Below are 21,489 nucleotides of genomic sequence, written 5' to 3' on the forward strand. Positions count from 1 at the left end.
ACCCATGTCCCCTGCATTGGCAGGCAGACTCTCAACCACTGCGCCACCAGGGAAGCCCCAAATGTAGATTTTTTAAAGGCACAGTCCCTTCCAGGGTTCAAATGCTTTTTTTTTTTTTTTTTTTTTTTTTTTTTTTTTTGCGGTATGTGGGCCTCTCACTGTTGTGGCCTCCCCCGTTGCGGAGCACAGGCTCCGGACGCGCAGGCCCAGCGGCCATGGCTCACGGGCCCAGCCGCTCCGCGGCATATGGGATCCTCCCAGACCGGGGCACGAACCCGTATCCCCTGCATCGGCAGGCGGACTCTCAACCACTGCGCCACCAGGGAGGCCCTCAAATGCTTTTTAAAAAGCCATTTACAAAGAGGAGTCTAGCTATATGGCACCTCTTGGTTTTCAAAATTCTATACTGAATTTTCTTCTTTTTTTTTTTTTTTTTTTAATTTTCTCCTGTTTTTTATTTTTTTATTTTTGGCTGTGTTGGGTCTTTGTTGCTGCACGCGGGCTTTCTTTAGTTGTGGCGAGCAGGGCCTACTTTTTGTTGCAGAGCACGGGCTCTAGGCCTGTGGGCTTCAGTAGTTGTGGTGCGCAGGCTCAGTAGTTGTGGCTCACAGGCTCTAGAGTGCAGGCTTAGTAGTTGTGGCACACGGGCTTCGTTGCTCCGCGGCGTGTGGGATCTTCCTGGACCAGGGATCGAACCCATGTCCCCTGCATTGGCAGGCAGATTCTTAACCACTGCACCACCAGGGAAGTCCCTGAATTTTCTTAAAATAGACAAACTTCTAGTTGTTTGAAAGTGAACAGTGACCAAGGCTGGAGAGCAGCCATTTCCATCATGGGCCCTCGAGCCAACCCAGGTGGTCCAGCCGCACAGAATCCCCAAGCATCATTTGGACTGTGATGTTGCAAACCAGAGAGAGGACAGAACACCACGAGCACCATTAAACAGAGCTTTATGTATGCTGGGAGTGTTTCCTTTTTTTGAAAAGACTTGTATTAAATGCACCCTCTTCCAGTGTTGGCCTTACCCAGATCACATACGTGTATGTGTATGTACACATGTATGTGCATACGTGTATATGTACAGGTATGTTATGTAGATGGATATGTGTTTATGTGTGTATATGTCATAAATCAAACATGAGCCCCTCTCGTCAGTTCACAAGCTTTTGCTAGTTCTATGACACCGATTTGGTGACTTGCTCTTGTCTAAAGGCCTGAAGAAAGTTGTCAGGTTTGCTGTAGGCGGGGAGCTGTCACACTGACTTTGCACTGCTGCGCACACATGTGCATTGGCGACCACGGGTCCACTTCAGTCCCGTTTCCTGGCGTGTCTTCCAGGCACAGGTGTCCAGTGGCGAGACCTCCTGAGTCCTGTCAACGTGGACGACGACTTCTCCTTTGGGCAAGTTCTCGGCATGCTATTGCTGGACTCCGTCCTCTACAGCCTGGTGACCTGGTATGTGGAGGCCGTCCTCCCAGGCCAGTTCGGCGTGCCCCAGCCCTGGTATTTCTTCATCCTGGTAAGTTCTGACAGCCACCTCTGTGGGGGTGGAGGTGGGCCCAGCATCCACCCCAGGCACCTCTAGTCCCTGACATGCAATGCATGCCCTGTGCGCTGTCATGAGCCGTGTGTCCTAGAGGCCCTGAGACCCCCACGCTCGAGGTGATCCCTGCGCTCCAGGGTCCGAGAGGAGGAGCTGGCGCTGGCTGGCCTGCCACAGGGCCAGTACACAGCCCCCTCCCAGCCGTCTTTCTCAAAAAACGTCTTGTTGGGTTTTCTGCCTACAAAGTAATAGAGCTTTGTGTAAAAATGATCATGTGCTGGAGTGCACAGCACACTCCCACCACCCAGAGATGAACATCGCTGACACTTGGAGGTGTAGCTCTTCAGATGATTTTCTATGCATGTGCAGCTATAACATGTATACACTTGTTTTTAGAAGGGGGGATTATATTGTAAAAATGCTTGAAACTTGCTTTTTTTTTTTTAACGTAACAGTACATCTTAGATATCTTAAGTACATATACATGTGGGTCTATCTACAAATATGCGTTTAGATTTTTATCTATACATGTTTATAAATTTTTAAAATTTATTTATAAATATATTTCTATTTAAACATATGTGTTTTCAACCAACTTCACTTTTTAATGAGTACACAGTATTCCATGGATGTACCACTGTATCATTAACTAATTCCCTGTTGGTGAGCTAGGTTAGCCAGGTGCCGCTTCATCGTTTGTTCTTTGATTCAACAAATATTTATCAAGCATCCATTTACTGTATTTCATCAAATCTAAGATGGCCCTTGGGGAATTCTGTGGCAGTCCAGTGGTTAGGTTAGGACTTGGGCTTTCGCTGCCAGGGTAGGGTTCGATCCCTGGTCAGGTAACTAAGATCCCACAAGCTGTGTGGTGTGGCCAAAATAAATAAATAAAAATAAAATAAAGCTATAAATACATTTAAAAAAAATCTAAGATGACCCTGATTCTTAGAGGCACCATTACTTCGTCACCAAGAAAGAAAGATACTGACAGTTAAAACTATGGCATTTCTGTGATTTGTAAGACACATTCTGATTTCACAGTCACTTAAAACTTGAGACACGTGTCCCCTAAAACCAACGGACTGTGATATGAGGAACCACCCCAGGCCGTGGGGTACATGGAGGCTAGAGCTGTGGGTGAGATGTTCTCCCCCCGCAGGGCTTCCCTCCGGGGTGTGGGCATTCTTCCAGGGCCCTGTGCTCACCTCTCTTGTGACCCTGCCCAGCCACTGTGCCATCAGTGTGCCACCCTCAAGTGACACCTCCACTGCTGGGGCCAGACCGTAGAAGCGGAGGCCTCCTCCCAGCAGAGGGAGGCTGGCCCTTGGGCTTCTCCTGCTTATTTCACGAGTGCCTGCATGGCTGAGTGAGGATGCAACTGGGGGCTCGCCCCACATGCCTCTGGGCTGGACTTAATGACCTGTCTTTGTATTAAATTCCATTGTTAACTTTCCCTGTATCACTTCTGAGTTGATGTGCATGGTAAGCCCCTTCAGCAGAATAGGAAACAGTCTCAGAGCTTCCCAGGGCAGCTGGGTGCAGAACTGCGCTGGGTCTCACCCCAACCCTGAACTCTAAGCAGCGTCTTCCCTACAGCAGCGCCGAGCAGGGGAGTCTAAGGGCGGCTACTGTCTGCTCTAGCTTGTCGGTTGGTTGTCACAAACAAAATGAACTGACATGACTTGGCTGTTTGAGAGCTTCTGATTTCCATCCTAGCCCTCGTATTGGTGCGGGCACCCGAGGACAGTTCTAGGGAAAGAGGAGGAAGACGATGACCCTGAGAAAGTGCTTAGGACCGAGTACTTTGAAGCTGAGCCAGAGGACCTGGTAGCCAGGATCAAGATCAAGCATGTATCCAAGGTGCCATACCTATGGGGACGGGGACCGCAGGGTCACGGGGCAAAGACCATCCTCTGGGCCTTGTTTCTCCTGGATTCCTATGGCTGCCCTCTGACCGGCTCTCCTGGGCACCAGCCATCCCTCAGGCTCTGTCCCTAGGGCCCAGTGTGGAGGCTCAGGGTCGAGTCAGCAACCCGTGCTGCCCCACTTAACCTCTGACCAGCTTTGCAGTGGACGCTCTCTGTGCTCGCCGTATACGATGCCTGGGCGTCATGGGCCTTCTAGTCTTGCCGAGACACCAAAACACCTGGGTGCTGGGGACCTGGGGTGGGGCAGAGAGCAGCAGGAAGCAGCGGGGCCTCTCTGTGCGCTGGTTGGCGGTACTGGGCGTGGTCTCCTCCCCAGACGCTTGGACGGGTATTCCAGAGGGGAGTAGAAGGGGCCCTTTGCAGTGAGGGGCTCCTGAAGTCCGGGGCCACCCTCTGCCTTTCCTGCAGGTGTTTGGAGTGGGGAACAAGGGCAAGGCAGCTGTCAGAGACCTGAACCTGAACCTGTATGAGGGCCAGATCACTGTCCTGCTTGGCCACAACGGTGCGGGGAAGACCACCACCCTCTCCATGCTTACTGGTGAGGGGCCCAGCCTTCATGCCCCAGCCTGATCTCCAGGCCCTTCCTTCAAGGCCACCTCAGCCCTGCCCCGGCCTTGTGCCCTCAGGTGGTTATTGTCCTCCCCCTGCTGTGCTGATAGCTAGTGGAGCCCCAGGGGCTCTGGGAACAGGGTGGGAGCCTCTCAGGCCACACAGAGGTGGCCCCACCCACGCTGATTTGGTCCCAAGCCCACTCTCCTAGAAAGCTGTCCTGGATGAGCCAGCCCAGCCCTGACAGTCATCCTGTCCTCCCTGAGGACAGGCTCGAGTAGGACCTGGGCTCGGAGAGTGTGGGGGATGCGCCTCTCTCATTCCTCACAAGCCACACATCCTGGCAGTGGGCATCCCCCACCCTCCTCTGTCTCCGGAGACCCACACGGCAGGGTGCACACGGTGTGGACCAGGGAGGCTCATCACTCCTTGTGCTACTGGAAGATATTCGTGCTGAACTTGAGCCCCGGGGTCTTCCGCTTGGCCCTAGGTCTCTTTTCCCCGACCAGTGGACGGGCATATATCAGTGGGTACGAAATCTCCCAAGACATGGCTCAGATCCGGAAGAGCTTGGGCCTGTGCCCGCAGCATGACGTCTTGTTTGACAACCTGACTGTCGCAGAACACCTGTATTTCTATGCTCAGGTGAGCCGGCAGGTGACAGGATTCATGGGTCGTCGTGGTTATTCCATCACCCACATGCTCGGGTCCCCAGGGCAGCCATGTGAGTCCTTAGCCTCCCAGCAAACTGAATCTGCTCCGAGGAGGCGTTCGCCAATTTTGGGGTGGGTGGGTGTCAGGACACGAGATCCAGCCTGGGGAGGGACAGAGACAGCACCATTCCAGTGCCAGCTGGACAGGCTGGCCTCCCGTCAGAAGCTGCTGCCAGATCTCTGTCCCCTGCTGTGTCAGCTGAAAGGCTTGTCGCGCCAGAAGTGCCCTGAAGAAGTCAAACGCATGCTGCATATCCTCAGTCTGGAGGACAAGCGGGACTCCCGGAGCAGGTTCCTGAGCGGCGGAATGAGGCGCAAGCTCTCCATCGGCATTGCCCTCATCGCAGGCTCCAAGGTAGGGGCGGCGGGGCCTGCAGCAGCCTGGGCCTAGGACGTGGCTCTGCTGTCATCACAAGCCCTTTCCTTTGCCCTCCAGGTGCTGATGCTGGATGAGCCCACCTCGGGCATGGACGCCATCTCCAGGAGGGCCATCTGGGACCTTCTTCAGCAGCACAAAAGTGACCGCACCATCCTGCTGACCACCCACTTCATGGATGAGGCCGACCTGCTGGGGGACCGCATCGCCATCATGGCCAAGGGGGAGCTGCAGTGCTGCGGGTCATCTCTGTTCCTGAAGCAGAAATATGGTGAGCGGCCGCAGGCAAGCAGCGGGGCAGGCAGCCGAAACTCCATTCTGTGTGGGGTCAGCGTTGCTGGCCCAGTGTGCTGGAGAAAGTATCCACTGGCAACGTTCCCGAAGGGCCCCTGAGATCAGGCAGAGAGAGGCCTTCTCTAGACATCCTGTTCTGCTACCTGTGGGTAGAGACCCGAGGCCCCAGGCAGAGGGGCCTGTGAGAATGAAGAAGGAATGAAGCAGGTAGTCTTGATTTGGAGCATCATTCAGCTTTGAGCAGTGGACTAGCAGTCAAGTGCCAGGGCCACCAAGAGCAGGGGCGCCGTTGCAGAGACCAAGCCCGCTCGCCAGCGTTGCAGCTCCCAAACAAGTGAGGGGCCCACGGCACTGTCTAGGGCTGGTGGGCAGCGCATGGAGTCAGCCCCGTCTTTGCTGTATGAGCATGGCTTCCCATCTCGAGGACAACTCATGGTCCAACATGGTCCTGGCACGCCAGGTCACATCCATGTCCCGCCAGCAGAAGGAGCCAATATAGAAGACCAGCGCCCCACCCCCAGGACACCCCAGGATTTGCACCCCTCACATCTGCGGCTTCCTCTGACCAGCACACAGCCCCAAAAGCAGAAGGTGACCTAGTGTGGTCACCATCAGGCTGGGGAGAGGCTGTAAGAGGTGGCCTTTGTCCTTAGGTTCTGCTACTGAGAAAGCAGGGAGAAGGGGTTTTGGGGACAATTTGTACCCCAGTATCTGAGGCTTGACATCTGAAGTCCAGCTCTGGTTTCACCTCCTTATCATGCTCACCACCCCAGGTCCTCCAGCATCTCTCCCCAGCGGGTGGAGGTGGGGAGGTGAGACCCTCAGGACAGCATTGAGGTGCCCTGAGATGCATCGATTCCAGTTCACTTGCCCCAGCTCTGCAGCCCCTTTCCCAGGAGCCTGACCTGCAGGAGCCCGGGGCCCTGGGTGGGCCAGGAGGAGGGTGGGATGCAGCCTCACTGGGCTCCTGGGTGTACCAGGCGCAGGCTACCACATGACGCTGGTGAAGGAGCCTCACTGCAGCCCCGAGGGCATCTCCCGGCTGGTCCACCACCATGTCCCCAACGCCACCCTGGAGAGCAGTGCCGGAGCAGAGCTGTCGTTCATTCTTCCCAAGGAGAGCACACACAGGTACATACATGTCCCAGAGAGCACGGACAGGTACACATCCTAGAGAGACCATGCACAGGCACGTGTGTGTCCCAGAGCATTCACAGTACAGATCTGAGAAGGAGGCTCAGGGGGCCTTAAGGGCTCCGTGTGTAGAGTCACCCGCCCTGCACCTGTGTGGCTTGGCCAGGGGTACCTCTTAGCTCCTGGGCCTGTGATGGTCGGTACCCAGTGAATCTGCTTGCTGGGCCCAGGGTGCCAGGCCTCTCTGTGCGTCAGGGCTGTACCCGAAAAGGAGAAGAGTGGCTCATCACAGGGTGCTCAGTGCCCTGATGCCATCCACACTTGGCACGAGGCTCGCTCCTCACACCACAGCCACTCAGGGTTAGTGTGCAGCTGTGAACTCGTGTGTCTTCTTGGTCTCAGAATCTGAGTCATGAACACAGGCCTCATAAACAGAGCAGACTCCCGGTGTGGGGAGGTAAAAACCAAACTCTTAAGTCACATTCAGAAACTTCGGAATAGAAGACTTAAAAGTACATTAATCTTGCTGCAATCCGGATTGAGAAATGTGGTTTTAATCACGGCAGTGTTCTCTGACTCATTTTTTTTTTTTTGGCTGTGTTGGGTCTTTGTTGTGCGCGGGCTTTCTCTGGTTGCAGCTAGCAGGGGATATTCTTCGTTGCGGTGCGTGGGCTTCTCATTGCAGCGGCTTCTCTTCTTGCGGGGCGTGGGCTCTAGGCATGCGGACTTCAGTAGTTGTGGCTCACAGGCTCAGTAGTTGTGGCTCGCAGGCTCTAGAGAGCAGGCTCAGTAGTTGTGGTGCAGAAGCTTAGTTGCTCTGTGGCATGTGAGATCCTCCTGGACCAGGGCTCGAACCCAGTCCCCTGCATTGGCAGACAGATTCTTTTTATTTATTTATTTATTTTTATTTTTGGCTGTGTTGGGTCTTCGTTCCTGTGTGCGGGCTTTCTCTAGTTGCGGTGAGCTGGGGCTACTCTTCGTTGCAGTGCATGGGTTTCTCATTGCGGTGACTTTTCTTCTTGTGGAGCATGGGCTCTAGGCGCATGGGCTTCAGTAGTTGTGGATTGCGGGCCCTAGAGCACAGGCTCAGTAGTTACAGTGCATGGGCTTAGTTGCTCCGCAGCATGTGGGATCTTCCCGGACCAGGGCTCAAACCCATGTCTCCTGCATTGGCAGGCAGATTCTTAACCACTGAGCCACCAGGGAAGCCCGGCAGACGGATTCTTAACCACTGCGCCACCAGGGGAGTCCTCTCTGACTTAGATATAGTATAATTCGTTTTACACCTACTCTGTTATCACACACACACAAATGTGCTAATGCACATCCTTTTAGAAAAATCTTTGTCAAGATCTCCAATGACCCCTTAGAATAGATTCCCAACAGTGGGGTAAATTTTACCAGATTCACTTCCGGAAAGGTGATGTGTTTGACTTCCCCAGCAGCAGCATAGGGGAGTGTCCATTTACTCCACAGTTGCCAACTTTGAGTAAAATTTCTTTTTAATATTTGTGTATCTAATGGGTGAAAATGGCACACACATGCGCAATTGCCATTTTGTATTCCATTCCTGCTGGCGGGAGGTTGACCGCTTCCCATGCTTATTGGGCTATAAGCGTCGCTTCTTCTGCGTGTTGCATGTTCACGGCTTATGTATTAACATCAACCATTTGTGTTGCAACTTTTTCTAATTTGTTGCTGCCTTTTAATTTTGTGGGATTTTTTCCCCCTGCAGATGGGATTAATGGGTTATATCTTTTCCTTTGTTATTTCTTCTTAGAAAGTACTTCCCTACCCAATAAGTAAAAGAATATTCATCAATTTCTTTTGGTTTGCTTTGTGATTTCATGTAGGTGTATAGGTATCGAAGAGTGCCTAATAGGCCAACATACTCAAAAAATGTTATGTGTGGGAATTCCTTGGTGGTCTAGTGGTTAGGATTCAGCACTTTCCCTGCTGTGGCCTGGGTTCAATCCCTGGTCGGGGAACTGAGGTCCTGCTAGCTGCGCGGCATGGCCAAAAAAAAAAAGATTATTAAAAAAAAAATGTTACATGGGGGGAGAAAGGGTGCGCAGGGGAAGAACAAAGCCTAACTTTTTTTTTTTTTGAGAAGGCATCTCGAGGAGCTAACCTTCCTTTGCTCCTCCCCCATACAGCACAGAGGTGATTATTTAGAAATAAATTATCTAGAAAGTCACTAAGAAGTGACTCATCACTCGGTCTTTTTCTTCAGGTTTGAAAGTCTTTTTGCTAAACTGGAGAAGAAGCAGAAAGAGCTGGGCATCGCCAGCTTCGGGGCCTCTGTCACCACCATGGAGGAAGTCTTCCTGCGGTAAGTAAACGTGCGTCTGCATCTGTCTAGGGCTCAGCCTTGTGGATGATTTTTCCAAAGTGTGATAATAAAGCAATCCCCTTGATTGTCATCTGGAACACCCATCTGAGGTGGACCTACAGCCCGGGGGGGTGGGCATCAGGGCAGTGGGCCGGCTGTCAGGGCCCGAGTTCACATCACAGCCCTATATTAACACTTGCACAGACTCAGCCAGGTTCCTGACACGCGCAGTGACTCAGACAGCAGAGCAGCCGAGCTCTGATCACTGGAAACTCCACTCCCACGTTGTGAGTGTGTTGGCATCTCCCCTGGGGCCCCTCCCGGGAGCACCTCAGCAGCATCAGGCTGGCCAAGCTCCTCTCAGGTCTAGGTAATGATCCCGGAGTGTGTTTCCATCTTTGATGAAGATGTGAAATTTAGCCTTCACCCCTCAGAACTACGGGGTGAGCTCCAGACGGTTAATACATTGGTCAAACATTGTTTGAATGCTTTATTTAGCAGACACAGTGCTAAGAACAAGAAATACAAAAATAACTGTGAGATAGATGTTTTTCCTTGAGGATCGCATACCCTAGAGGAGGCAACAGGATAAGTGAATATAAGTACAGTGCCATTTGAGTCGGGTGGTTCCCTGGCTTCGGTGCGACCCCGACACCAGGCTCTGCCACAGGGCCTGGCAGCCTTACCACCTGCCCGCCCTCCATGCACCCGTCTCTGTCTCACCTGTCCCAGTGTTGCCCCTTCTGGAGCACACTCTTCTGCTCCCTGGTCTCAGAGTGACAGTGAGCGCCCCGAGCCGCAGTGTCCTGTATTGTGACAAGCCCTCCTGGTGCTGCCATCGTGCCCCAAGCCCCGTCCTGTCCCTCTGGAAAGCCTGGGTTATAAATGCTGACTTCGATCAGTCTCCCTGGGAGACCGGGAGGCCCCCATGGGCAGGGCCCTGTCTAGTTGTCTCTCTCCTGGACTTTGCTTGGCTGCCATACCTGGTGTCCTGGAGATACTTGTTGATGAATGAGTGAATGAACGAATGAAGTCCCAGCCGATGGAGCAGATGGCGCTCTGCTTTAGTGCCCCTGACAGTCGCCTGCCTTTGCTGCCCCTCTCCCTCCCCGAGGAGCCGAGTTGTGACTGGGCCTCCATGTCTCGACCAGGGTCGGTAAGCTGGTGGACACCAGCATGGACATCCAAGCCATCCAGCTCCCTGCCCTGCAGTACCAGCACGAGAGGCGGGCGAGCGACTGGGCCGTGGACAGCCACCTGTGCGGGACCATGGACCCGACTGACGGCGTCGGCACCCTGATCGAGGAGAACACTGCCGTCAGGCTCAACACCGGGGTGAGACTGCGCGACCCCAAGCACGGCATGCGTTAGAGGCCGCGGAGGCAGATGTGAGCATAGGGAGGGTCAGCACTCTGGGAAGAGGGCAGATTACAGCTCGTGCTCCCATGGGCTGGCAGGCAGAAGGAAAACCCGGAACATTTTAGTCGAGTACCTGTCATTTCTCGTTGTTCCAACCTGGCCACTCACGGATAAGGGTGAACACTGCTTATAAGGCTAACAGTGCCCCGTGTACCGAGAGCTTAGAGCTTGCCATGTGCCTGGCACCCAGTGAGACAGAGGGCAGCACCGGTCCCATTTTACAGACAGGAAGCTGAGGCCTGGGCCAAGGTCGAATGGACAGCACATGGCGGAGCTGGGCTCTGGTCCCTGCCGGCCTGACCTGCACTTAGAGGACAGTGAAGGGCTGAGCGTGGGGAATATAGGCAGTGGGGGAGGTTTGTCCATCTCCTCTGCTGTGAGGTTGGCCAGAGTCCTCTGAACAGGACCACGGGGAAAGCAGAGGTCTCGGCTCCCCTCTAGGATAGCAGAGGGTCCCTTAACCTCCTTCGACGGTGGAATAGTGCCTGCCCTGCCGCCACAGCTGATGTGAGACCCCCAGGGCGCAGTTGGGACCTATGGGGATGTGTTCTTGTGGGTCTTCCATGTCATCGGCTGGGCCCCAGGAGAAACCCTGGGACCCCAGGCTCATGTGCAGACCGTGCCTGCTGCTGGAGGGCGGGGTCAGGCACTGGCTCTGTGGTGGCGGTTGTATCACCCTCATCCCCTCTGTCGCAGCTGGCCCTCCACTGCCAGCAGTTCTGGGCCATGTTCCTGAAGAAGGCCGCATACAGCTGGCGGGAGTGGAAGATGGTAGCAGCCCAGGTCCTGGTCCCTCTGACATGCATCACCCTGGCCCTCCTGGCCATCAACTACTCCTCCGAGATCTTCGATGACCCCCTCCTGAAGCTGACCTTGGCTGAGTATGGCAGAACCATCGTCCCCTTCTCGGTTCCCGGGACCTCTCAGCTGGATCAGCAGCTGTCAGAGCATTTGAAAGACATGCTGCAGGCTGAGGACCAGGAACCTCGAGAGGTGCTGGGTAAGGGGTGTCCCCAGGTGGCTTGGGGCCCGAGTTGTGCTGTCAGAGCCTGCTTCTCAACCAAGGCACTGTGTACATTTGGGGTGGTTCTTTGCTTAACAGCATTCCTGGCATCACCCCCACTCCAGACATTGCCAGGTGTCCCCTGGGGGAGAAAATCTTTGCCCTGAGTCAGAGGAAGACAAAAGTCCACGTCTCTAGGGCTAAACTTTGTCCAGGCAGTCATTTACAGAAGTCAGATTCTTCAGGACCATTTACAAATGAAATGTAAAACCTCAGCAATGTTTACGTTATTACCTTTTTTTGTTTGAGAGGCCGGTCACGATATGCCTTATGTGACATGGTGTTTTCTTACCACATCCTAAAACCGAAACTATCTCGTGCCCCTGGCGGTGGCAGTTGGACACTGCCCTGGCTTTAGAGCAGGCATCGCACTCTAGTTAAATGGAATATGCTTGAAGTTTTTCACGTTTTTCTGCTCCCCTTCCACTTCCTGGCCAGCAGCTTTGAGGTTCAGCACGCTGATGGTCCCAAAATCTTGGCAGGAGTCAGGTTCCTCTTTAGGAAAATGTTGAACGTATCAACGGCCTAGAGCAGGCCGGCACTGCTAGGGGCACCGCTGCCAGGAGGAGCTGCTGCAGCCGGAGTCCCTGCTCGGCCTGCCAGCAATCAGGGCCCTGAGCAGCCCTACTGACAGTGGTGGGCGCCTTGTTTGTCACTCCCATTCCATCCCATCTTGTTTTCTGGCTGTCACTCGGCCTGGCGTGAAGATTTCAGGGCTGTCATGGTGCGTGGTGGCTCCAGGGATTTAGAACAGTGCCATAGATGCCTGGGCCTGGGAGGGTGTGGAAGGCCAGACTGCCTGCTCCCTCATGGAGCGTGGGGACTTTCAGTCCTGAGCACCTTACTGTGGGTGAATTACACTGCACCTAATGCATCTGACCCTTTTCCTTGTGTGCCAAGAGCCACAGCAGACTTGCCGAGAGCCTCTGTAACTGTCTCCATTAGAATTCATCAACGGGTCCCTGTCCCCTCGCTGACACTCGGGTCCCACAGTGTGGGTGTCATCGCTGTCCCCAGGCGACAGCTGAGTGAGAGGCAAGGCGGGAGCAGTGAGCATGTGTGAGATGCTGGTTCCCTGCAGCCACATGGCCAGCTGTGGGCTGGGCAGTGTGTGCTCGTGAGCTAGGGGAACTGAATGCCCCCAAGGTCACTCGTGGGTGGGCAGCTGACCCCACCCCCCTCAGAACCCCCACTTGCTCTGTGCCACAGCTGAGGAGCAAAGTGATGGGCCTGGCATGATTGGGATTCTGTTGCTGCCCTTGGGTTGCAGGAGAATGCCAGGCATATGGGCTGCCCAGAACCCAACTGCCCAGAGAATCTGATGTGAAGTGGGGATTCGCTGGAGCTCATCCGCGTGCCAAGAGAACAGCTCCTTCTCCCAGGGCCTTCTCCCTCAGGACACTCTTTTTAAAAACTTTTATTTTCTTATGATTATAAAAGGGTACTTATTTCTTCTATGAAAACTGGAAAAACAGAGACATAGAGGGACAGTCCTGTGTAATTGCACCCTTGGAGGTAGCCCCTCACCCACCCCTGTGGTCCTGAGGGCTGGTCGAAGCCCACCTAGGGCCGCCCTCCCTGCACCTGACTGGGAGCTTCACCCTTCAGTCCGCTCAGAGGTTTCCACAGCTCTGACTTCTGGACCCTCACCTCCTCCTGATCCAACCTTCTTCCTGCCACGTTGACCCTGGCTCAGGTCCAGGCCCTGTATCTCTGAGAGGCCCTTTAGTGTGTGTATGTGTGTGAACAGGGGGTTTGTGGGGGAGAAGGAAGAGCCTGCCCTGCCACTCAGCTCCTGTGGCTATGGGGGTGTCCCCCGCAAGGCCTGCAGCCCCAGGTCCTGCTGCTCCCACTGCATGGCCCCATGGTCCGTGGACAGCATGCGGGTGAAAGGTGATGCATCCTTTCTGCTGTTCCTCTGGCCCTTCAGAGCCCCACAGAACAGGGCCTCGGAGGGGGATGCAGGACGCTGCTGACTCTGCCATTGCCCACCCCCAGGTGACCTGGAGGAGTTCCTGATTTTCAGGGCCTCGGTGGAGGGGGGCGGCTTTAACGAGCGGTGCCTGGTGGCGGCATCCTTCAGAGACGTGGGCGAGCGCACGGTGGTCACTGCCCTGTTCAACAACCAGGCGTACCACTCGCCGGCCACCGCACTGGCCATCGTGGACAACCTTCTGTTCAAGCTGCTGTGCGGCCCTCAGGCCTCCATCACGGTCTCCAACTACCCTCAGCCCCGGAGTGCCCTGCAGGCTGCCAAGGATCAGTTCAACGAGTATGTGCACTGTCCCCCCGTCTCAGGACCCCATCCCCACATGGTCAGGACCTGGCCCAGCCCAGTCAGGACCCTGCTCCCATCAGGTCAGGACCCCTCACCAGGAATGACCACCTCAGGCACTGCCAGGGACCCCCAAGGGCCACAGCGGTAAAAACAGCATTGTTTCTGCCCTCAGGAATCTCCCAGTTCTTGGCTGGGGACTCCTGCCCCACATCCTTCTCAGCCTTCCACACTCAGCCTTCCCTTGGACAGCAGATAAGCTGGTGAGACCACAGCCCCCATATACCCAGGCCCCACGGGAGACTCCTAAGGATTTGGAGAGCCGTGCCCTCTTCCCAAATTTGCACCCGGCTCTTGCTGGCCACTGCCCCTGGGGGATCCGAGTGTCTGCTCCCATCCAGCCTGCAGCACGCAGCTGTTGTGTGTGTTGCTGCCCCTCGGTGGCCTTGAGTCAGGGAGCCCATTGGGCATCTCTGTCCTTAGGCCTGTCACACCATCATGTGTGTGGGACTCTCCCTCTTCCTCGTTGCAGAGTCCCCAGACCTCTGGGGACCGTCCAGAGGAAGCCGGAAAAATCAATTAATTTCAGAACAATCATCCCACCTCAGGGCAGTTAATCAGTGGGGGGCGGTTTCATCCCCACTTCCCGTTTTAGACTGTGCCCTGGCCCTCTGGTGTCTCCCTCCCTCTCTGCTCCCTCCCGTCCCCACCACGGAAGCAGAGACACAGCGGTGGTCCTCTGTTCTCGCCATGCCGGGGATCAGGCTGAGGAGTCAGGCTTAGTAGGGTGACAGTGGACAAGGAACAGGAGTTTTCATTTTGTTGTAACAGCTCTAGGAGATATAATCCACCTGCCATACAGTTCACCTGTTCACGGTGTACAACTGAACAGTTTCTAGTATATTCAGAGTCGTGGAGACATCACCACAATATAATTTTATTGAACGTTTTCATTATCCCTGAAAGAAACCCCGGGACCACTGGCACTCCCCATTCCTCTTTCCTCCACCTCTAAGCAGCCAGGAGTCTGCTTTCTGTCTCCATGGATTTGCCTGTCCTGGACATTTCATGTAGATGGAATCAGATACCACGTGCATGGCCTTTCATGACTGGCTTCTTTCACTCTCGAGGCTCATCCACGTTGTGTTAGCACTTCACTCAGTACATAGCATCCATTTGTCCCAGCACCATTTGTTGAACCTTTCGTGGGGTGGGGTGTTTTAAGCTACAGAATAATGCTGTCAGCGCTGGTTTCTGGAACATGTTGCTGGCACCTGAATGTCCTGCTCACTCAAGAGCGGGGAGATGGCCACCACCCTGATGCTGTGCCCGACAGCGGGTCTGACTGGGGCAGCCAGAGAGAGCGAGGCGGAGGTCTCAGATCCATACCTGAGTATCTGTGGGGAGTGGGTGGCACGGGGACAGATTAAAGGCAACTGGGAGAGTGGCACTGCCATCATTGGGGATAGGATGTCCAGAGGAGGAGCTGTTCTCAGGGGGATGGAATTTTCCTGGTGCAGAGACCCTGAGGCTCTCATGTTCTCCCTTAAACCCTTTAGTGGCTGGGCCACTGAATCACCTGCTTTGGACAGTAGTGACCCAGCACTTGATACCCCCACCTGCCCGGACATGCTGTGCTCTGTCCCTGACCTGTCGATGCGCACCCTCCTCACCCCCGCAGGGGCCGGAAGGGATTCGACATCGCCCTCAACTTGCTCTTCGCCATGGCATTCTTGTCCAGCACGTTCTCCATCCTGGCTGTCAGCGAGAGGGCCGTCCAGGCCAAGCACGTGCAGTTCGTGAGCGGAGTCCACGTGGCTACTTTCTGGCTCTCGGCTCTGCTGTGGGACCTCATGTCCTTCCTCGTCCCCAGTCTGCTGCTGCTGGTGAGCTGCATGGTGCTGGGGCCCTTCCCCCACATGTCCAGGGGCCTTGCCTTGGGGACCGTGCACGGACTGAAACCAGCCTGGGGTCCATGCTGGCAGCTCAGCCCCCGTTGTGGGAAGTGGTTGGGAATGCCCTGGAAGCCCCCCTCGTCTGTCTGCACACCCCCAGCCTCTGCCCTCCTTTGGTAGGTAGGGCCCTGGAGCAGGTGCCCTGGTGGACAGCTCCCTATTTCCTCAGGGAGGATACCAGGAGAGCCATGGAGGTGGGTCGGGGGCAGACACGGCCAGAGGGGCTGATGGGCCTGGGCTTGTGTGCCCCCTGAGGGCACGCTGGCCACCTGTCTGTGTTGCTGCAGGTGGTGTTCAAAGCCTTCGACGTGCACGCCTTCACGCAGGACGGCCACGTGGCCGATGCCCTGCTGCTGCTCATGCTCTACGGCTGGGCCATCATCCCCCTCATGTACCTGATGAGCTTCTTTTTCTCGGGGGCGGCCACTGCCTACACGAGGCTGACCATATTCAACATCTTGTCGGGCATCGCCACTTTCCTCGTGGTCACCATCATGCGCATCCCAGGTGGGAGCCAGGAGACCACCTCCCTGCACTCCCATCCCTGCACCCACAGAGCCGCTCAGCCTGATGGGGGAGGCCCAGATGGGGGCACCGGGCAGGCCGGTGGGGCCGCCTGCCAGAGGTGCTGCCCCGGAGGCCTGGTGCCTGATCCCTGGGGGAGACACAGCTGGCTATGCAGGGAACTCCGGAAACCTGCCCTTCCCGATTGCTCTGTTCTTGGAGGCAGGTGCGGTGTTTCCTCCAGCGCTGACTTGTCTGTGCCTCCTCCCCACAGCGGTCAAGTTAGAAGAACTTTCCAGAACCCTGGACCGCGTGTTCCTGGTGCTGCCCAACCACTGTTTGGGGATGGCGGTCAGCAGCTTCTACGAGAACTATGAGACAAGGAGGTACTGCACCTCCTCCGAGGTGGCAGCCCACTACTGCCGGAAACACAGTGAGTGTCCAGACCTCTCTGTCCCCCATCGCAGGCACAAGGGCCACCTCTCATGGTGAAGCCACCAAAATGCAGGAGATGCTTGGGGCCCCCATGTGGCAGTAACACACCCTCAGAAGCCCAGTGGGCCCCATGCCAGCGCATCCTCCACCCTGGGGGCTGAGCACAGGCACCTCACGGTCCCAGAGAGGGTCGTGGGCTGGGACCCCAGAGGGGAGGGGCGCTCAGGGCATGGGCACAGCACCCTGTCCCTTGCTTGCATAGACATCCGGTACCAGGAGAACTTCTATGCATGGAGCGCTCCGGGGGTTGGCAGGTTCGTGACCTCCATGGCTACCTCAGGGTTTGCCTACCTCATCCTGCTCTTCCTCATTGAGACCGATCTGCTGTGGAGGCTGAAGGCCTGCCTGTGTGCCTTCCGGAGGAGGCGGGCACTGGTGAGTGGCTCCGGGGCCCCCATCTGGCCTTTGGCTGCTCTGCATTGGGCGCCCTCCAACAGAGGTTGGGCTTCCTTGGGGCCACCACACAGGGAGGGCCTCAGCACTGGCCACAGCCCGGCTGCGCGTCCACCGGCAGCGCGCACAGCCTGGGAGGGGCTGCAGCCTCGCCGTCCCCAGGGGCTCTCCGTCCCAAGACTGTGAAGCCATGGAGTCGAGGGAGCCTGGGGCCTCAGGGACCTCGGTCTCAGTGGAGGCGTGTGGGCTGGGGCGCCCTCATGTTTGTCACATACATTCTCTCCCTAAACAAACAAAACCTGTTGAAACAGCATTGGATGGACAGGAACCCAGGGCTAATTGGGGCTAAGATATTATGACTTTTCTAAGAAAAGGGGTTTCATGGTTTTCTTCATGAGCCCTGCACTGTCCTTGTCCCTCAGGTAGTTTGTGTCTCCTCGAGGCAAATGTTAGCCCTTACGGCTACCCAGCTCTCCCTGTGGGAGGTCTGAGTCAGCACACGTGGGGCTGAGCTGGGGTGAGTAGTTTAGCCCTTCCTCCCATGGGGAAGGACCGCTCTGGCGGGAGCTCACCCTGGTGGTCTTTCTCCGGAACAATTAGACAGAAGTGTACACCCGGACGTCGGAGCTTCCTGAAGACCAGGACGTGGTGGATGAGAGGAACCGCATCCTGGCCCCCAGCCTGGACTCCCTGCTGGACACGCCTCTGATTATCAAGGAGCTCTCCAAGGTGAGGCGGGCCCTCCCTCCGCGGGTCTACCCCCCGCCCCCCCACCCCGAGCTGGCTCCCGGCTGTCCGCAGGCCTCCCCACAGCTGTGTTTTCTCCTGGGCACTGTGCAGGTGTATGAGCAGCGAGCGCCCCTCCTCGCTGTGGACAAGGTCTCCCTCGCAGTCCAGAAAGGAGAGTGCTTCGGCCTGCTGGGTTTCAACGGAGCTGGCAAAACCACGACTTTCAAAATGCTCACCGGGGAGGAGACCATTACTTCTGGGGACGCCTTTGTTGGGGGCTACAGCATCAGCTCTGACATCGGGAAGGTGGGTACAGCCAGGGAGGCAAGAGGAAGGGCACCCGGGAGGTAGAGATGGGGCTTATCTCTGGCTCATGGTTCATGGACAGCAGGACAAGGCAGTGACCGCGGCCAAAGGTAAGCAAGTGATGGGGAGAAGACTGAAGAGATTACAGCCCCCTCGGCCAGAAGGGACCAGGCCTGGCAGGCGGGCCGAGACCGGGTCCCTCCCAGAGAAGCGGCTTCTCTGGACCTGGGCACAGAGTAGCACCCACAGAACTCTGCCCACTGGAAAGAACTTTAGTCTGTGTGCGTAGATTTATAATAATGGTGTTCTGGGCTGTTCAAACCAGGCGTCCCACGGAGAACCAAAAGCAGGATAAAATGTTAATGACAAACCACATGATTAAGAGCATCTAAGAGCCTGGGGCGTGGTGAAGACCTCAGCAATCTGCAAGCCCCGAGAGGCTCCACCAGAGCGCCCCTGCACAGAGGGCGCTGTGGTCCCAGTGACTGGGTTTAGGGACCTTATCGAGTGTATGGGGCAGAAACAAAGGGCCACCCCTCTAGGTTAGGATGAAGCAGGCCACCCTCCTGCTCTCCCTACCCCCGGGGATTGCATGGACGGTTTCCTGTGTGCTGAGCAGGGCAGGGGAAGGAACAGAGAAGATGCCTGTGCCAGGGAATGACTGCATTTCCTGAACTGGCAGCAGGGGCTTCCAGGTGGCTCTGCCCCCACACTGCAGCTCACACCCTCTCTGCAGGAAGGCTTTCATCCTAGGCCTCCAAGAGCCCCTCACATAGTGCTTCAAGGCCTGTGAGCAGTGCACAAGCAAAGCAAACAAAGCAGATAGGGTGCTGTGGCTGGAGCCCACAGACACAAGGGCTCCACACAGGACAAGCCCACCACTTTGGATTTGCCATTACCAGACCCAGATTATAAAACAACTGTGGGGCCTCCCTGGTGGCGCAGTGGTTGGGAGTCCGCCTGCCGATGCAGGGGATGCGGGTTCATGCCCCGGTCTGGGAGGATCCCATATGCCGCGGAGCGGCTGGGCCCGTGAGCCATGGCCGCTGAGCCTGCGCGTCCGGAGCCTGTGCTCCGCAACGGGAGGGGCCACAACAGTGAGAGGCCCGCGTACGGGAAAAAAAAAAAAAAATAAAACAACTGTGTTACTATGTTCAAAGAAATATACAAGATTGAAATTATATGCAAGGAAGAGGAAACTGTAAATGTGATCTAGGAAATGGAGGCAAGGTGAGAAGTCTGAAATACGTTTAATCTGGTTCCAGCAAGAAAGGAGAGAATGGGGGGAAAGGTAGTAACTGCCATGGTCATGGCCAAGAACTTTCCCAGACCAATTAAGAACAGATTTCGGAAGTCTAAGAACCCCAAAGAGGTTAAAGAAAAAGAAACCACATCTCTGGAATCCACAGAAACCAGGCTTGCCTGTCCCCACCAGCTGCCTAACGTGGCTGGAGGTGGAGGCCTGCCACCCGGCATCCTGGCTGTGCTGAACGTAGCCACTTGCTCCAAGACCAGCTGCCATGCCATCTGCTCAGGTGACGCCCCACCCCAAAGGTGTTGCCAGCAAACATCTCTTAATAGAGGAGGAAAAAGAAAGGTCCCAGCACACATTAGATGTTTGTCAAACGTCTAATGAACGGGTATCTGTCAGCTGTAAAGCATTGCATGGACACGGTCACTCTGTATAATCAATGCATTCTTGCACCCATCCACGCCTGTGCTGCCCAGGGTAGACCGGTCTCTGGCCTGTCTCTGACCCCTGGGTGGGGGGCAGTCTGGGTCCCGGTGCCTACCCCGCCACTGAGCCAGCCAACCCCCTCCAGCAACCCCAACAAAGTGCTGCTCAGTAAACTTTGGCAGTGGGAAGCTACCAGGGCCTGTGCACCGACTGAGGGACCACCCTAGACAGATCCCCTGAGAGAAACCCTCTGACCTGCTGCTTCGCGGCTGTGCTCCAACCCCAGATGCGGCAGCGGATTGGCTACTGCCCCCAGTTTGATGCCCTGCTGGACCACATGACGGGCCGGGAGACGCTGGTCATGTACGCCCGGCTCCGGGGTGTCCCTGAGTGCTACATCGGTGCCTGCGTGGAGAACACGCTGCGGGGCTTGCTCCTGGAGCCGCACGCCAACAAGCTGGTCAGGACATACAGGTGCACCTGCGTCCCGGCCCCTGCCCTGCCCCCCTCCTCAGTGACCTCAGGCCTTCCCAGGGTGGAGTCAGGCTCTCCGTTACCGTAGAGCTGGGGGCACGCGGGTCAGGGGCTGGAACTCCCACCCATCATTCCAGGATCGGTGAGGATTTGGCAGCATGGCCAGGCAGCTCCAGATGAGAGAGGCTGCCCCTCAGGTTCCTGCCACCTGGAGGCACAGCCAGGACCCCCTGTCAGGCCCCCTTAGGTGCAGACAGGTCGTGTTACTGCTCTGTGTGGGGCTGTGGACTGACTCCCTGGGCATAGCTCTCTCTAGGGCTTCCTACTCTATGAAGTGGGCTTTCCAGGCACGCTCAGCTCATTCTTCCTCACCTGAGACACTCTGCCATCACTGGGCCCAGTCCTGTGCTGGGACCCGGGGAGCCCACGCTAATCATCCGCCTTGCCTTCCCCTGCACCCCCTCTGCCCTAGCGGCGGCAACAAGCGGAAGCTCAGCACCGGCATTGCCCTTCTTGGAGAGCCAGCAGTCATCTTCCTGGACGAGCCGTCCACTGGCATGGACCCCGTGGCCCGGCGCCTGCTCTGGGACACCGTGGCAAGGGCCCGCGAGTCCGGAAAGGCCATCGTCATCACCTCCCACAGGTAAAGCCAGGACTGGGGCTGTAGGAGGGGTGGGCCGGGAGGGGCTGGGTGGACAGAAGACCTGTCAGCATCTGGTGAAGAGTCTGAGGAGAATCCCTAGGCTCTACCATGTGGGCCACATCCTGAGCATGGGAATCAGGAACAGCCTGATTTGGGCATCAGTACTTTCCCATGTGCACAGCTTTTGATGTGGAGGGTGGGCATCAACATTCCCCAGTGCTATATCAGGCCTCCACTCCCTCTCCCCAGCATGGAGGAGTGTGAGGCCTTGTGCACCCGGCTGGCCATCATGGTGCAGGGTCAGTTCAAGTGCCTGGGCAGCCCACAGCACCTCAAGAGCAAGTTTGGCAGTGGCTACTCCCTACGGGCCAAGATCCGGAGCGACAGGCAGCAGGAGGCCCTGGAAGAGTTCAAGGCATTCGTGGACCTGACCTTCCCAGGTGTGTGCCACTGTGCAGAGGTCGTCTGTGCGTCTGTCCATCCCTGACCCCTGGGATGAGGGCCACGATTCCAGGGGCCTGGGCCACCCTCCCCTGGCCATCCAGCCCGGCCCTCAGGGGGACACAGTCTCTCCTTTGTGCAGGCAGCGTCCTGGAAGATGAGCACCAAGGGATGGTTCATTACCACCTGCCTGGCAATGACCTCAGCTGGGCGAAGGTGAGCTTGGGCCCCACTGGACCTC

At 56.2% G+C, this 21,489-nt stretch overlaps 1 protein-coding gene across 7 annotated transcripts in view; it reads left to right on the plus strand.

The window, feature by feature from the left end:
• Positions 1 to 21,489, plus strand: part of ABCA3 (ATP binding cassette subfamily A member 3) — a 48,362-nt gene that overhangs the window by 23,607 nt on the left and 3,266 nt on the right. For 6 of the 7 annotated variants that reach the window (XM_082643676.1, XM_082643678.1, XM_082643679.1 and 3 more), the window contains 21 exons: positions 1,339 to 1,520; positions 3,264 to 3,407; positions 3,884 to 4,013; positions 4,515 to 4,669; positions 4,937 to 5,092; positions 5,174 to 5,384; positions 8,775 to 8,873; positions 9,078 to 9,243; positions 10,025 to 10,208; positions 10,989 to 11,292; positions 13,354 to 13,627; positions 15,312 to 15,516; positions 15,873 to 16,092; positions 16,364 to 16,522; positions 16,787 to 16,959; positions 17,578 to 17,706; positions 17,818 to 18,012; positions 19,977 to 20,164; positions 20,637 to 20,807; positions 21,057 to 21,247; positions 21,391 to 21,464. In XM_082643676.1, coding sequence (XP_082499802.1) covers positions 1,339 to 1,520; positions 3,264 to 3,407; positions 3,884 to 4,013; positions 4,515 to 4,669; positions 4,937 to 5,092; positions 5,174 to 5,384; positions 8,775 to 8,873; positions 9,078 to 9,243; positions 10,025 to 10,208; positions 10,989 to 11,292; positions 13,354 to 13,627; positions 15,312 to 15,516; positions 15,873 to 16,092; positions 16,364 to 16,522; positions 16,787 to 16,959; positions 17,578 to 17,706; positions 17,818 to 18,012; positions 19,977 to 20,164; positions 20,637 to 20,807; positions 21,057 to 21,247; positions 21,391 to 21,464 — 3,710 coding nt within the window. Of the gene's footprint in view, positions 1 to 1,338; positions 1,521 to 3,263; positions 3,408 to 3,883; positions 4,014 to 4,514; positions 4,670 to 4,936; positions 5,093 to 5,173; positions 5,385 to 6,387; positions 6,539 to 8,774; positions 8,874 to 9,077; positions 9,244 to 10,024; positions 10,209 to 10,988; positions 11,293 to 13,353; positions 13,628 to 15,311; positions 15,517 to 15,872; positions 16,093 to 16,363; positions 16,523 to 16,786; positions 16,960 to 17,577; positions 17,707 to 17,817; positions 18,013 to 19,976; positions 20,165 to 20,636; positions 20,808 to 21,056; positions 21,248 to 21,390; positions 21,465 to 21,489 lie in introns of all 7 variants that reach the window. The other variant, XM_082643681.1, reaches the window with a different exon arrangement.

The sequence above is a fragment of the Mesoplodon mirus genome (genome assembly GCF_964341445.2).
Source record: "Mesoplodon mirus genome assembly, chromosome: 15".
NCBI classification, from domain to species: domain Eukaryota; kingdom Metazoa; phylum Chordata; class Mammalia; order Artiodactyla; family Ziphiidae; genus Mesoplodon; species Mesoplodon mirus.